Source organism: Fragaria vesca, linkage group LG6 (genome assembly GCF_000184155.1).
Source record: "Fragaria vesca subsp. vesca linkage group LG6, FraVesHawaii_1.0, whole genome shotgun sequence".
NCBI classification, from domain to species: domain Eukaryota; kingdom Viridiplantae; phylum Streptophyta; class Magnoliopsida; order Rosales; family Rosaceae; genus Fragaria; species Fragaria vesca.
Genome location: NC_020496.1, coordinates 10420536 through 10435078, shown reverse-complemented (window position 1 = coordinate 10435078; position 14543 = coordinate 10420536). Strand labels below are relative to the sequence as shown.

Sequence of the window (14543 nt, the reverse complement as noted above, 5' to 3'; positions counted from 1 at the left end):
ACTCACCAACTAAAAAAAATGGAGCCTCTCAGGCTAAATTATATATAAAATATATATATGTGTATGTATTTATACTCGTCATACTCCTTGTATGAATTCTATGAAGGAATAAGAAAAATAGAAATTCATACAAGGCTACTACGCTTGCGTCTAACGCTCACGTCACACCATAATGGAATTTTCCCACATTATGGCGGAAAAGCACGAGTGTATATACGTGTGGACTCCTTATATGAAAACCTATATGAACCAGAAAAGAAAATAGTTTTCATATAGGGCTACTACGCTTGTGTCTCACACTCACGTCACACCATAATGGTATTTTACCTCATTATGGCGGATCAAGCACGTATGGCTAGCCAGCATTTATATATACATACTATCCTCATAAACATCCAATAAACATATCCACTGAAAATCTCATTTCCGGGAACTCTCCAAATGAGGAAAATTGCCAAATATCCGAGAAGAAAATAAATCTCAAGAAAAGATATAAATGATCAACAAGAGAATTCATCGCATGCTTTTCAATTAAAACAAAGGTCCACTCACAACTCTAGGCATAAGCCCGATGAAATCCAAATCGCCACTCCAATGAGGTTTCCTCGAACCCTGGCACAGATATATAATTAAATTCCCAACTAAAATCCAATATTTAAACAAAATAGGCAAAATTAAATATGAGCCGCAACCACGCTCATCCTTGCCCAACTTCGCCTTTCCTAAAACGAAACGATCCAACTTTAATACCATAATCGGCAGCCGTAATTACAACCTCCCCAGAACAACAACTTAAATCTTACGGCCGGATTCTACATTAATTAACCGCCAAAAATACCAAACTTTGGAAATCCACAAACCTGTCCAAATCTCATCCGAAAATTCTATAACTCACTTCAATAAACTCCCTTTAATATTCCAAATTTAAAAACATTAAAATCTCCCAACCGGCGACGGCGCCAGCGCCAGTCCCGCCGGCAGCGGCGGCCGGAGGCCGATTCCGGCGACCTCCAATTCCTATGAAATTTTGATAGAATAATCCTCTCATCATGCTCTACAACTTTCCTAACTAGCACAAACCCAAAATCCAAGGCTAGCTATGCCAATCGGGCAAAAACATCAAAGCCGCCGTAGAACTTCCACCTCAAATTTCTCTTCACCTGAAGCGAACCGGAGTGAGTCCTTTGCAGCTGGGTTGGAGACCTACAAAATCGTACCAAGCTTGCCCGGATTGGTGGCCGGAGGAGGGAGTTCCGGTGATGGAACCACCACGGCAGTCGCCGGTTTCGAGGGGAAGAACTCCCTCACGGCGGAGCTAGGGCAGCCCTCATCGGCCTAGAATGGAAGCTGGGTCGGAGGGCAACCGAACGGGACCTGAGCGGCGGCGGTTGGTGGACGGACGGCAAGAAAAACTGGCTGCGGGAGGGGCTCGGGTGGAAAACCGGGAGAGAGAGAGAGAGTAAAAGAGAGGGCTGGGCTTTTGACCACCTCTTGACCTGGTCCACACCCTTATACAACCCAATTCCAAAATAAAACAACCTGAAAAATAATACCCGAATAAAAATTACCTTTTACTAGCTAAAATTTACCATTTTTGCCGTCGTCATAATTTTCTCTTACGAATAATCCTCCGCATATAATCTTCCCTGAAACCCCTCTAGGGACCAATTAAAATATTTCCTCAATGACAGAGACGGTAAAATTCTTATTATAATCAAGCTAGTAAATAAGGTAAAAATTTAAGGGTCGGGATGTGACAATATATATGAGGCAGCTGGCAGCTGTTGAACATAATGATGGTGCTTTTTGTTAATCTCTTATGGCGTAGCTAGGTTTGTGTACGGTTTATATGGTGGATTGAAAGTCTATGTTATCAATTTGGATGTTGAATGTTTATTTTAGTTCTGGATGCTTATTTTATTTATGGATGGTGTTTTCAAACCTAAATTATCAGGAAGTTTCAATATAACTAGCAATTGTGTAGTTTCAAACAAGCCATGACTACCAATATGTGTGATTTCAGCTACAGAGGATGGATACAAACATAACAATATCTATTGTTTTTACTAAGTTAAGATACTAGAAATGTGTGACTATAAAGCAACAACCGGCAACACAAACATAACAATATCTATTGTCTTTACAAAGTTAAGATACTAGAAATGTGAGGCCATAAAGAACAACCGGCAACGTAAGTGGAGAGTTTAAATAAAAAGAATGCATCAGTTATATGTAGCTCAAGCTCATTCATGCGATAGACAAATGCCGCCAGAAAATGTCGAAAGCCTAAAAGATATCACGTAGTGAAAGCTCAAAGTATATCAGACGACATATACCTATTGTCTTAAAGAGACCAAATGAAAAAAGAAAAAATATACGTTGCCTGAAGATCATTCACCCAATGCATATGTGTCGTCGTACTACGTCTAGACCAAAAACAACATCAACAGTATGTCGTGTGGGTTCATCCAGCGACATATAAATGTAGCGTGGAAAAGTTTAAATTCTAATTCACCAAGTATATGTCGCATTTAACATTTTCACATGATGTTTAACTGTCGTCTTTAAACAAATTAACCTACACTTATATGTTGTTGTAAGGCATATTTCTCTCTCACTTGCAGTTATAAGGTGACACAAAGTGCTGTGTCGCCTCACAGACAAAAAAAAAAATGTCGCTTTCTAGCATGTCGTTGTTTAAACTATCAGACGACATATATACCGTGTCGTCTTATCTCAATTCAGACGACACAAAATGAAAAAAGTCTTCTGTCGCCTGAGGTTCTTATAGGCGACACAACATTTGTGTCGTCGGAGAACCTCATCAACGACATGCTAGAAGGCGACACTTACGATTTTTATCAGGCAACACAACAGTTGTGTCGCCTGATGCAGGAAATGGCATAGTGTACGTTTCTTGTTCTTTAAAAGAAATCACAGCAATGAATAACTTTCCTTCTTCTGTCTTCAATCAGACTTTCGATGAAAATCTTTGATTTCCCTTCCTTTCCTGGTGCGCAATTAGGGTTCCTGTAAGAGAAATAAAGTCAGATAAATAAGGTAGGGTGGACAGAATTTAAATGACGAAATTAAGGAAAGAATCCCTTAATTTCTTATTTATATTAGCACACATAAATCCATTGATTGCTGCAGAATTTGTCCTCCTCCTTTTATACGCGTTCACAAATTCCTATTCCAAGTTGGATTAGGTTTCCTGACTTCAAATGGATTCCTTATCTCATAAGAAAAGAAAGTTTCCTAAATATTTTAGGAAAGTCAGAATAGGAAAGATTCATAAATAGTAAGTTTCCTAAATCAAAATAAGAAAGTTTCTTAAAATGAAATATGCAAGTTTCCCTTTTCAAAACAGGAAAGTTTCCTAAACGACTTGTCCTCACACTTTGCGACTCAATGAGACTCTTTGCTGCAGCATGAATCCTCCTTTGATTAGGATTTCCCTCAATACTTGCGTTTTAACCTTCTTTTGTGTAAAACTGCCTCTTTTGACCTACAACACATAAACAAGGTAGAAATGACATTATTAAGGAAGTAACAAAGCTAAATAGGGTCGGAAAGACATTAAGAATATAACATAAAATGCGTGTATCAAAAGCTAAGTGTAAACACGAAAATTCCTGTAACGAATAACCAAAAACTTGTGTACAAAATAAAATATTTGTATTGATGAATTTGCGGGTTACAATCTCTGCGACTATTCTTTAACAAGAATTTTCTCTAATTCGATCTCCGATGTTGATTTGATCCAAGGGTGACGAGCACTTGATCTTGAATCGAATAGTTTTAGTCTGAACGTCTTGTCGTGTTGATAATTTGTCAAGAATGACTAACCAAGGGCCGTAGTGGCTTGTTCTTGATCAGACTTAGGCAACGAGCAGTGTCACGTGGTGAACGTTCTTCGGCTTTGATGGCGGATGAATCGACACGTGTTCGGTGCTTGTTGAATCTCCACGAGCTTGTTAAATAAATCGGTAGAAGTTTTGATTTATTGAAGAAGACAAGAGTTGATCAAGGGCCGTGGAGGCTTGATGTTGATCGGGATTGGGCCACGAGCGTTTCTACGTGGTGGTTGCTCTTCGTCTTGTAGTTGGTGAAGATGTCGGCTATTTGGCAGCTTGGTGACTGAAGAATCGGCTATTTGGCAGCTTGATGATTCTTCAAAGGTTTTGGGAGACTTCTGAGCTCTCTGGAGTAACTTTTCTCTCTTGTCCGGAAGTCCTCCTCTTGATATGAGATGGGGTATTTATAGTGTCAATATACCTCCGTTTGTAATGAACACCGAATCAATTGTATTTCCTTAACGGTAATAACTAAATCAATCAGTTTTGATTAGTTGATTTAATTATTAATTTTAACATAATTAAATCAATCAGTCTTTTTTGATTGATTTAATTACGACCGATAAGGTATAACCGATTTGGATTAAATGTCTGACTTCCTTTATCAATAATCAATTTAATTTGATTGATATCTGATTATCGATTGACATTTAATATTTGATTTTAGTCGGGATTTAAGTTTTTGTTGTCGACTGACCAATCACACGTCACCACGTGTCATTTCCGACAACTTTTCAACTTTGCCAACTCACGAGCCACGTATATAATTTGTCGGGTTCATGCGTCGTATGAATAATTTAATGATTATTATTCTCATTAAATTTTCTGCGTCATATGAACAATTTGTCGGGCAAATGACATCATCTTGAAAAGTCATGCGTTCTTCAAACTCAATTAAATTTCGTGCAACTCTAGTCCCAATTGTCACACTCCAATTTTTTAAAGATAAATTTTCAAAAATTTGGGCATGATATATCTTAAAATCTTATTATCCCAAAACCTACTCAACAACTTCCAAACTAAAAACAAATACTGGAAATGTAAATGTAAATGTCAACAAACTCAACAACTAAGTTAAACATTATATCTCCTTAATTACATCAACTTCAAAAGTCTAGTAATAATAAAGTCGCTCACAAGAGCTTAAAAACAAATTAACAAAATATACAAAAATTGTACATTGTCTAAAACCCAGCTCCAAAGCCACCGCCTCAATCCTGCTGATTATCACCTGCAAGCCTAACCCCTACACCAAAAATTGGTGCACCGGGTTGTAAACAACAAACCCGGTAAGCTAAAAAGCCCGTATGAGTAACTCTCAAAATATATCTTAACCCAACATCACACAAAATAAAACCGGAAATTTCTGCGTAGAACTTAGTTCAGGAATTGCCTCAACAATAAAATTCAAAGAGAGTAATTAAGAAAACATAACAATTCACAAAACAATCAATCATATGAGAATCCTGCAAATAATGATAGTTCAGGAATTCCACTAAAAATCACACAAATAAGAATTGAAGAATCTCCTTCATTAAACATAGTTCAGGAGATACTCAAAACAAGTTAAATGACAACAATAAATTTTGGTTGTTTTAAAATATATGAGCTTGATCGCCAACGGCTCATAGGTAAGATAAAACAAGTTTTCCTATTATATCATCACAATTCCATAAATAATTGGTTCCAAGTGAACCTTCGTGAAATGTTACTCACCTATATATTCCCGCTGCGTCTTCACCAAAAACACAACCAAAAGAGCCAAGCCAATCACACCTCACAATCACCTAAAATTACACAAATAATAACCTTAGTAACCAAGTACTATAGGATATCAAACACTCTTCAACTAAACCTTAGTCCAAGGAATGACAACCTTCTAAGGTCATCCAAATTAACAACCCAAAATTAAAATCCGAAGGTTTGCCCAAGGAGGGCAACTCTTCTTCAAGACCTCCCAAGGTCCTCGATCACCCAAAACTACACCTCCTACAACTGCCAAAACGGCTCCTACATTCCAAATCATAAACTCAACAACCTCACACAAGCCTAATTAAGCTTAAACTTAAAGTCCTAACATGAAATCCTTACACCAAACCTAGAATTTTCCACTTCTCAACAAGCTCATAATAACAAGAGCTAGCTAACCACCAAAACCTAGAGCTAGGAAACTGCCGGATGCGCTGCCACGCGCCACCCCAACAACTTCAAAATCTTGACAAACTTCCAACAGCAAACTAGTAGATTGAAGCAAGGGGAGCATCTTTTATACCTAACGTTTGAGCCAATTCGGCCGGAAAAGTTCAAAAACAGAGCGGCCAAGGAGTGCCTCCGATCCGACTTCTAGACTTCAAGATGAGGTGAAAGGAAGCTTGAAACGTGATTTAGGAGGAAGAAACGTCAAGAAAAGAACACCCTCGATGTCCGGGTTCACCGGAAAACACCAACTCCGGTGGGCCACTTGATGACATTCTTCTCCGACCCCGAGCTTGGTCTCCGGCCTGAAACGCCGTGCTACGCCACTCCAGCCTTGGAGGCAATGGCCGAGTGGACCCAATGAGACCGACGGCGCTCTAAGCGGTGGCCGAACGGCCGAGTTTCGTGCCGGCGACAGTGAGGGTGCGGGAGCGGCTCTAGAGGAAGGAGAGAGAAGGAGTTGGGGTTTTTCTGAAAAATAGGGTTTCTAAAAACAACCCTCACATTTTTTCTATTTAACCAAAAAAGTCCCATAAAGTCACGAACTTCCGCTGACCATAACTTCTTCAGACGAAGTCCGTTTTACGCATGCCACGTGTCTACGAACTTGTATCGCCGTGCTCTACAACTTCCGTGAAGAAAGTTTCTTGAGAAACCCAATGAATAAAAAGTCAACCAAAAGGTCAACAAAAAAAAAGAAAAAAAGAAACTAGTATCTAAAATTCCGAGGTATTACACCAATCCTCACCAAAAGAAGATTATCTAAGCAAATTCTAGGGTACATCACACGAGGACTGCACGATTCAAATTAGAAATGTGACCAGTCAAAAATAAATTATTCTCCATCACGCAAGTTGTACACATGTATTGGGCCGCCAATTTCAATTGAATTGAAGGTTATATAAGTGGTCATATCCTCGGACATTTGAGAATGAGCACCTAATTTACATAACATGTGACTTGCAAAATATGTCTTACACCAACCACTATCGTGCCGCCTTGAGCCTCCAGACATTTCAGATCGTGTAGAGTTTTCTTTTCCAGCATAAGCTTATAGGCTCGATATTTCTTTTCTAAAAGCCTAATGAGAATGCCTCTAAAACCTAATGGATTCAGGATTTTGAGCTAGATATTGAGCTATAGTCTCATGGGCTATCACTGCCAACAAATCGACACCCACTAACTTGCTACTTTCTTCATGAACCCTAACTTAATAAATGAAAAGCATGCTTAGGTGTTCACAACTATGTTTGTCCTCGCATAACTGATACTTGTGATACTTGTATCAGTTAAACTGAAACTAGTACAAGTATCATTACTTATGATGCTTACTTGTAGAAGCATTCTCCTTTGGCCAAACGCTCGCAACGCATGTCAAAGGAGCAGAAATAGTAAATCTCCAGCTGGTGATAGTACTAGTAGTTGGCACCATTTTTGCAACCACCTCTTTTGCGAAAGAACGTGTAAGGCTTAGTCTTGTAGAGGTAATTGCGCATGCCACTAGGATTAGGCCCAGCAGCAGAAGGAGAGGGAGGCGGCGGTGAGGTGGCAGGCCACACTAGAGATTTATTGAAACAGACTATATATAGGGGAGTTGACTCGTGTTGACCCGATCGGAGAAGGGAAATCGGTGTTTTCGGCGCCATCTGGCCGCCACTGGACGTTTGACTGGTGGTGTTCGGCGCGTCTCGTCACGGCACTCTAGTCTCCAACCTTATTTCACTACTGGAAAAAAGCAATTAGGAGACGGAATTATTTCGTCTCCTAAGTGACAAATTTCGTCTCCTAAGTACTTAGGAGACGGAACGTCTGTCGGCTAAGATTCGTCACCTAGGTGTGGTGAGGTAGACACTTAGGCGACAAAACCTAAAATTTCGTCGCTAAGTGGTTCTTAGGAGACGGAATACTTTCGTCTCCTAAGCACTTAGGTGACAGATTTTATTTTACAATTAAAAAAATATATATTATCCTCTTAGGAGACGGAATAGTTAAATTCCGTCGCTAAAGGTGAAAAAAAAAATTAAAAAAAACGCCAATTAGTGAACACAGTAGAAGTTTACTGCCTCCCAATAAACTTTTATTGAGGGTCAGTAAAATTCAATATAATATATTTCTTTCAATTTCATGTCAATTATACACAACAGATACTCATTCTTACCCTAATAAACAAATTCATTGCCCCCTAATAAACCCAATGGAAGTTTACTGCCCCTAGTAAACTTCTACTAGGGTCAGTAAACTTCAATACAGTATTTTTCTTTCAATTTCATGCCAATTATATATACACAACAGATACCCATTTTTACCCTAATAAACAAATTCATTGCCCTCTAGTAAACACAATGGAAGTTTACTGCCCCCTACTAAACTTCTACTAGGGGTCAGTAAACTTAAATACAGTATCTTCCTTTCAATTTTATGTCAGTTATACACAACAGATACTCATTCTTACGCTAATAAACAAATTCATTGCTCCCTAGTAAACCTAGTGGAAGTTTACTGACCCCTAGTGGGGGTCAGTAAACTTCAATACAGTATCTCTCTTTCAATTCATGCCAACAATCTGCCCCAAATATACCACCATCACGACCACCACTGTACCAAATAATCACCATGCCACCACCATCATATCAATCACATCCTAACCAAAATTAAAATCAAAATCAAAATCGAATTAAACAAAAACACATAAATCTATCACCAAAGCTAATTAAACCAGAAAAATTGAAGAATTTACCTTTCTTACCCCTTTGAAATTTCGAGAGACGGTGGTGGGTCGGCGAGAAGGCTTGGTAGAGAGAGAAAGGTGGCAGCAGCAACGTCTTGACGACGACGGGGACGGGTGAGTCGGGTGAGAGAGAAAGGTGACCCAGATCTGAGGGTTGGTGTAAGAGAAAGGGACGAGGAGCTTGTTGACAACGAGGACGGGTGAGTCGGGTCGGGTCGAGAGGGGGAGGTTGTTGGCTCTGAGGAGGGTGCGAAGGTGGCTAGGTGATGTTGAAGAAGGTCTTGACGGCATTGAGAGTGGTGGCGTTTGTGGGGACGAAGTTGGAGGTGGCGTTGGTGGGGGTGGTGCAGTTGAAGGTGGCGGCGGAGGAAAGAGCTGTGAGAATGGAGAGAGAGGCCGGCATGAGAGTGATGGTCTAGAGAGAGAGAGAGAGAGAGAGAGAGAGAGCTCTAAGAAAAGATGGGTTTCCTTCTATTGATAAGGTTGGTGAGTGTATGATTTAAAAGAATTGATATGTTTTGAAAAATTTTGGTTTGAATTTTCATGAAATTTTACGCGGGAAAATGGACGCTCAAATTTTTAGAACTTAAACGACGGAATTTTCTATTTCCGTGGTCTAAGTGATTCATAATTTTTTTTTTTTAAAAAAACTATTCCGTCTCCTAAACACTACAAAAATTAATTCAGTTAGCCACGGCGCCATTGCCAAAAGCCATTCTCCGTCGCAAAAGACCAACGACGACGGCGTAACAACTGCATTTTTACCGTCACCATTGAGGGCGTAGCCGTTGCTTTTGGCTACGGCAACGAGCCGGCGCCAATAAGGTGGCGACTGCAAAAGCCGTCACCAGCTAAGCGACGGCAAGTGGCTACTGCTTACACCGTCGCAAATCCCATTTTGGCCACGGGTAAAATTGCCGTTGCAAAGTTTTTTTCATGAATTAAAAAAAAAACCTGGCATGCAAAAATTGCATAACAGGTTTTTTATTTTTGAATTAAAGCTGTACAAAAGGAATCAGACGTACTAAAAAAAAATCTTGCATTTAATCCCATGAATGTTACAAAAGATGAAAGCTCTTACACAAGAGTTTAATTACAAGATAGTACAATGTACATTTGTTCCTCTACTTCAAGATAAGCTTTGCAGGATTTTCCTCAACCAAATACTCTAGTGTTTGCATTTTGCAAGCTTTCTCTTAACAGATTTGACTGTTTAAGTAACTCTTACCAAGTTTGGTTGTTTTGCAGCCTTGACCTAACATATGAGTACTGCACCCCAAGTTCCTGCACATAGAAAAGTAAAACTTATTTAGCTTGAGTTTGAACATACAAATCATACATTCAATATGTGATTATAAGAAATTAATATTGCAGTAGCGTTTCAGCTATAGGAGAAAACAATCAGAATGCACAATGCTGATGGCTAGTTAAGAAATTAGTGTAACAGACCCATCCAAAATCAAATATCTGCAGAATAAGCCCAAATGTAGCTGGAAACAGTAACCACCGTGTATACATTCCAAGGAAAGCGAAGTAGATGGCAATCTACAAAAATTCCATATTCTTATTTAGTTTTTAAGCAAAATGTTGGGAAGATAAAATTTCTAAATGCAACCGATTTACCTTTGTACCAAAATATGAATAAATCTCATCTATGGGCTGGCTTGTGAAGTCCCACCAGTGCAAAGCCCAAGTGTGAAGGAGTTTCTTCCTTTTCACTTCATCTATCAGTCAAAAGTCATCTCATTTAGAATGTGACAAAACTGCAGCCATTCTTAAGTAAATATTCCCCAACTTCCCAATTGAACTCTTTCCCATCAAATCTCAAGGTTACAGCTGACTTGCTCTTGTTCATCTGTAAATTTCAGTTCAAATTGTTGTCACTTGTCAGTGGCAAAAATTTGAGGATAATTATTTTGTATCAACCAACAAGGGCTAAGATGTAGTGCCCCTACAGTTGTAAGTGAGTACACAAATTAGACATTTAGAGAATAACCATCATAGCGATGGAATCAATTCCAACAAAGTGTATCACTAAAAGCATCGAGGCAAACACGAAGTTGCAATCAAATTAAAGGATATTCAGCTACAACTTATTCAAAATGGCAAACTTATGCAGTATAAAATTTGACACAATTATTCAGGTATTACTCAGCTAAATGTTAACAACACATTAAAAACATTGCCATTTCCAGAAATAGAGAATCAGTATACGTTGATAACTCACAATTCCATATATCAAGTGCCTATAGCAATGAAAACGCTCACACCAGCTGAACAATGAACCATAAGGTTGCCTCACAAAAGCATCTACCTCGTCCCATTCAAATTGTAAATCCATCCCTGAAACACATCAGCAGCACTTCTAAGTTTATATACATTCCATTTCAGATATGAAGATGAATAGGGCATCTAAATAAAGGACAGCTAAAGCAAAAACAAAACAAATAATCTGAAAACCAACTGCAATGGGACAGCTAGATCATTACCAATTCGAGTTCGCTTTTTGATTTGCAACTCGACTGCAGCTCTCCCCAATGTCTCCAAAGGCGTTGCCAGCTGTAAGAAAGAAAGTTAAGGGCTTAAGGCTCAGCAACTAAACCCAAGCAACAGTATAATCAAAACAACGCTCATTTAGTCATTTTTCTGTTTTTCAAATTCCGCAAACAGTAAATCGAATCATGAGTAATACTGATGAAGGGCCATCATAAATTTAGAAAGCATTGAGCTTGCAATATAGGAAAAATAAGGCTAGTCAATCTGATCAGATATCAAAGGACAAAATAGGTTAGTATTTAAATCAGCTAAAAAAATATTACCATATTCAATTAGTAAATTCTACAAGTAATGAATTATGACGGGGCAAATCCCAGTTGCAAATTAGGAAACACTGCTAGTCAATCCCATAAGATATCAAAAAGACAAGAAAGGCAAATATTTAAATCAGATGAATATCAACAATGATTCTTTCACTTTCAGTGAACACTATAAAGCACATCCAAATTGCATGAAACAAATCAACTTCTGGAAAAATCTAAGAACAACTGCACAAGTACCTTGATGAAGTCATCAACAACGCCAGGGACTCTCTCAACTATAAAACCCACATTCTTGAATTCATTGACCAAAACCTCAACACAGTAATCCTCTTCTTCCGCCTTAACATTTCTCTTTGGAACCACAACCCCAATCTCAAAAGCACTCTCTTCCTCCTCAACAACGTTCATCTCAAGCCCACCCAAAGCTTCAAACTTCGCAAATGGGTCTCTACAATTATGATCCAAACGAACAAAGCGCAAACCAACCTAAAAATGTAACCTTTTTCCAAAAACTGGGTCAGAAACTAAACTGGGTACTCGTATTTGGGAACAATGGAACCTCAGAGAGACCAAAGGTGGTGGGTTTCATAAGAAAAGGGCGAAATTGCGAAATGGGTCTATGGCTTTTGAACAAAATCCTGACCATGCTCCTATCTATAAAGGCATCACGATTCTCTTAAATGAACTCGACAGATGCGTCTCCCATCTGCAAAACAAGCAAGTCCATGACTACACATAACTCATGGAAATGATTCATCACATACAAACTTTCATCAATCGAAAACTAACCTTCTGAGAAGGCTTATTGTCAGGCTCCACAATGTCGCCTTTGAGCTCAAGATCAGATTCGACTATCTCTTCTTCCTCTTCTTCCTGAACATGAACCGGCTCCGCCTCAGCCTTCTCCGACATGTCGTCGTCGCTTTCCTCCACTACGTAGCTCCTCTACGCTCACCAAAACTCCTCAAATCAAACACATGTACATGAGGTTGATCTCACCCATGGTGGCCATGAGGCTTAGCGGTGGCCGGAAACGGCGGATCGAGCTCGGCAGATCTGGAAAGTAGCTGCGCTCGGGTGGTTGCATGTGGTGGCTAGAGGTGTTTCCTGCCGCCAAACCAAGTTGGGATTTGATCAGGGTTAAGAGAGACGTCGTTTGGTGTGGGTGGTGTCTATGGACGGTGACCGGACATAGAGTTTCCGGCGCTGGCAGTGTAAGGGAGAAGTTAGAGATCTGGTTGGAGAGAGACATGGTTGCGCGACTGGGGAGAAAGAATAGAGTTAGTGGGGTGCTAGGGTTTCTATCATTCCATTTACACTTACGCACTTCAAATCACGAAAAATTAATTATAAAGTATGCCACGGTGTAAACTTGCCGTTGCAAAACATTAATTTTTTTGCCACGACATAAAGTTGTTGTCGCATAACTTAAATTTTTTTGCCACGGCACAGAGTTGCCGTCGCAAAAAAGTTTTAATTTAGCAACGGAAGCGTTGCCGTCGCAGCGCCGTCGCGAAACTTAGACCAATAGCAACAGCAAATCCGCGCCGTGGCAATTAGGGGTGGCTAACTGAATTCTTTTTTGTAGTGAAGTAAACATTTCCGTCTCCTAAGTTCTACTTAGGCTACGGAATGTATTTCCTTCTCCTAAGTGATTCATATAATTTTTTAATTTTTATTTTTTCAAAATGCCGTCGTCTAAGTAAAAATATTCTGTCTCCTAAGTAGTACTTAAGCGACGGAATGAAATTCCGTCACCTAAGTCGTTCTTAGGAGACGAAATCAAAATATTTCGTCTCTTAAGAACGACTTAGGAGACGGAAACTGTTTCGTCGCTTAAGTACCACTTAGGAGACGAAATTTTTTTATTTCGTCGCCTAAGTGCTATTTTCCAGTAGTGTTTTCTGTCCAATCAATCCCAATGCCTCGGTTCTAATTTCTGGTTACATCAGGTTGCGCTGTTGTGTGGGCTTTGTAACCCTCGTCTTTGCGAGTCCAGCGTCATGAGTCATGTTCTTCAATTTAGTCTGATGTCACCGAAATTAAAATAGAAATTGTACCTCGAACCTTTCGAGGTAAATTCTAACATTCTCTTTCATATTCAGTCTTTGGTGTAGTTAGGAAGGTCGTTTGGCTAGATGAGATGAATCTTTTGATGTAAGTGTAGAGGGTGATTTGAATATGGCTAAGTTCTGAGTTTCATATTGAACGGTTACATGGTGGATTTGGTTTAGGTACCGAAATTAAATGATGAGAGCATAGTAGTGGGTGTCCATAGTAGTTGATTCAGGTGCCATGAAACTGATTAATAGAGGATTAAAACATCTGATTGTAGTGCGTGTGTCTGTTTCAGTTCAAAGAGGAGAAACGTGAGCCAAGAAGTTGCGGATAAGATAGATTCAAGTGTTCACATGTAATATCTAAAAAAGTTTCAAGTGTTCACAAAGTTTCCTTACTTTTTGAAGCCTAGCACTTCTCTTAAGCTCAAAGGTACTACTCAACTCCCTATTGATCTCCAACCATGTTAGCAGTAAGATTTTATTCAACATCGATCATCATATCACCCTCAACAATCCATCATTATGCCATCATCATCACCATACAACAACTAAAAAAATAGCATATTTCTAATGTTTCAAATGTAATTATGCAAGCTTACAACTTTCAAAAGTCCATAGGAAAATCTCAAATAAAAATGAATCTAGTGAACAATTCAAAATAAAGTACTTAAAATAACTTTCAAATCTATGAATCCAATTCTTACTCTTCTCCATATCCCTCTAATACTTATTTTGTATCATACTCAAACTTATAGTATTCATCTCATCATCCTTCTCTTCATACGATTTTTCATATACTTCACGTCTTCACCAAGTTCCCTTACTTGTTGAAGCCTAACACTTCTCCTAGGATTAAAGGTATTATCAACTCCTTATTCATTTA

At 39.1% G+C, this 14543-nt stretch overlaps 1 protein-coding gene across 1 annotated transcript; it reads right to left on the bottom strand.

Moving 5' to 3' along the window:
• Positions 1 to 10456: 10456 nt before the first annotated feature.
• LOC101304980 (anoctamin-like protein Os01g0706700-like) lies at positions 10457 to 12481 on the bottom strand. Its single transcript, XM_004302812.1, has 5 exons — positions 12390 to 12481; positions 11838 to 12306; positions 11271 to 11340; positions 11009 to 11124; positions 10457 to 10636 (listed from the first exon to the last, which is right to left on the bottom strand). The coding sequence occupies exons 2-5, from the start codon at positions 12006 to 12008 to the stop codon at positions 10529 to 10531; spliced, it is 465 nt and encodes a 154-aa protein (XP_004302860.1). The 5' UTR covers positions 12009 to 12306; positions 12390 to 12481; the 3' UTR covers positions 10457 to 10528.
• Between the last annotated feature and the right edge of the window lie 2062 nt (positions 12482 to 14543).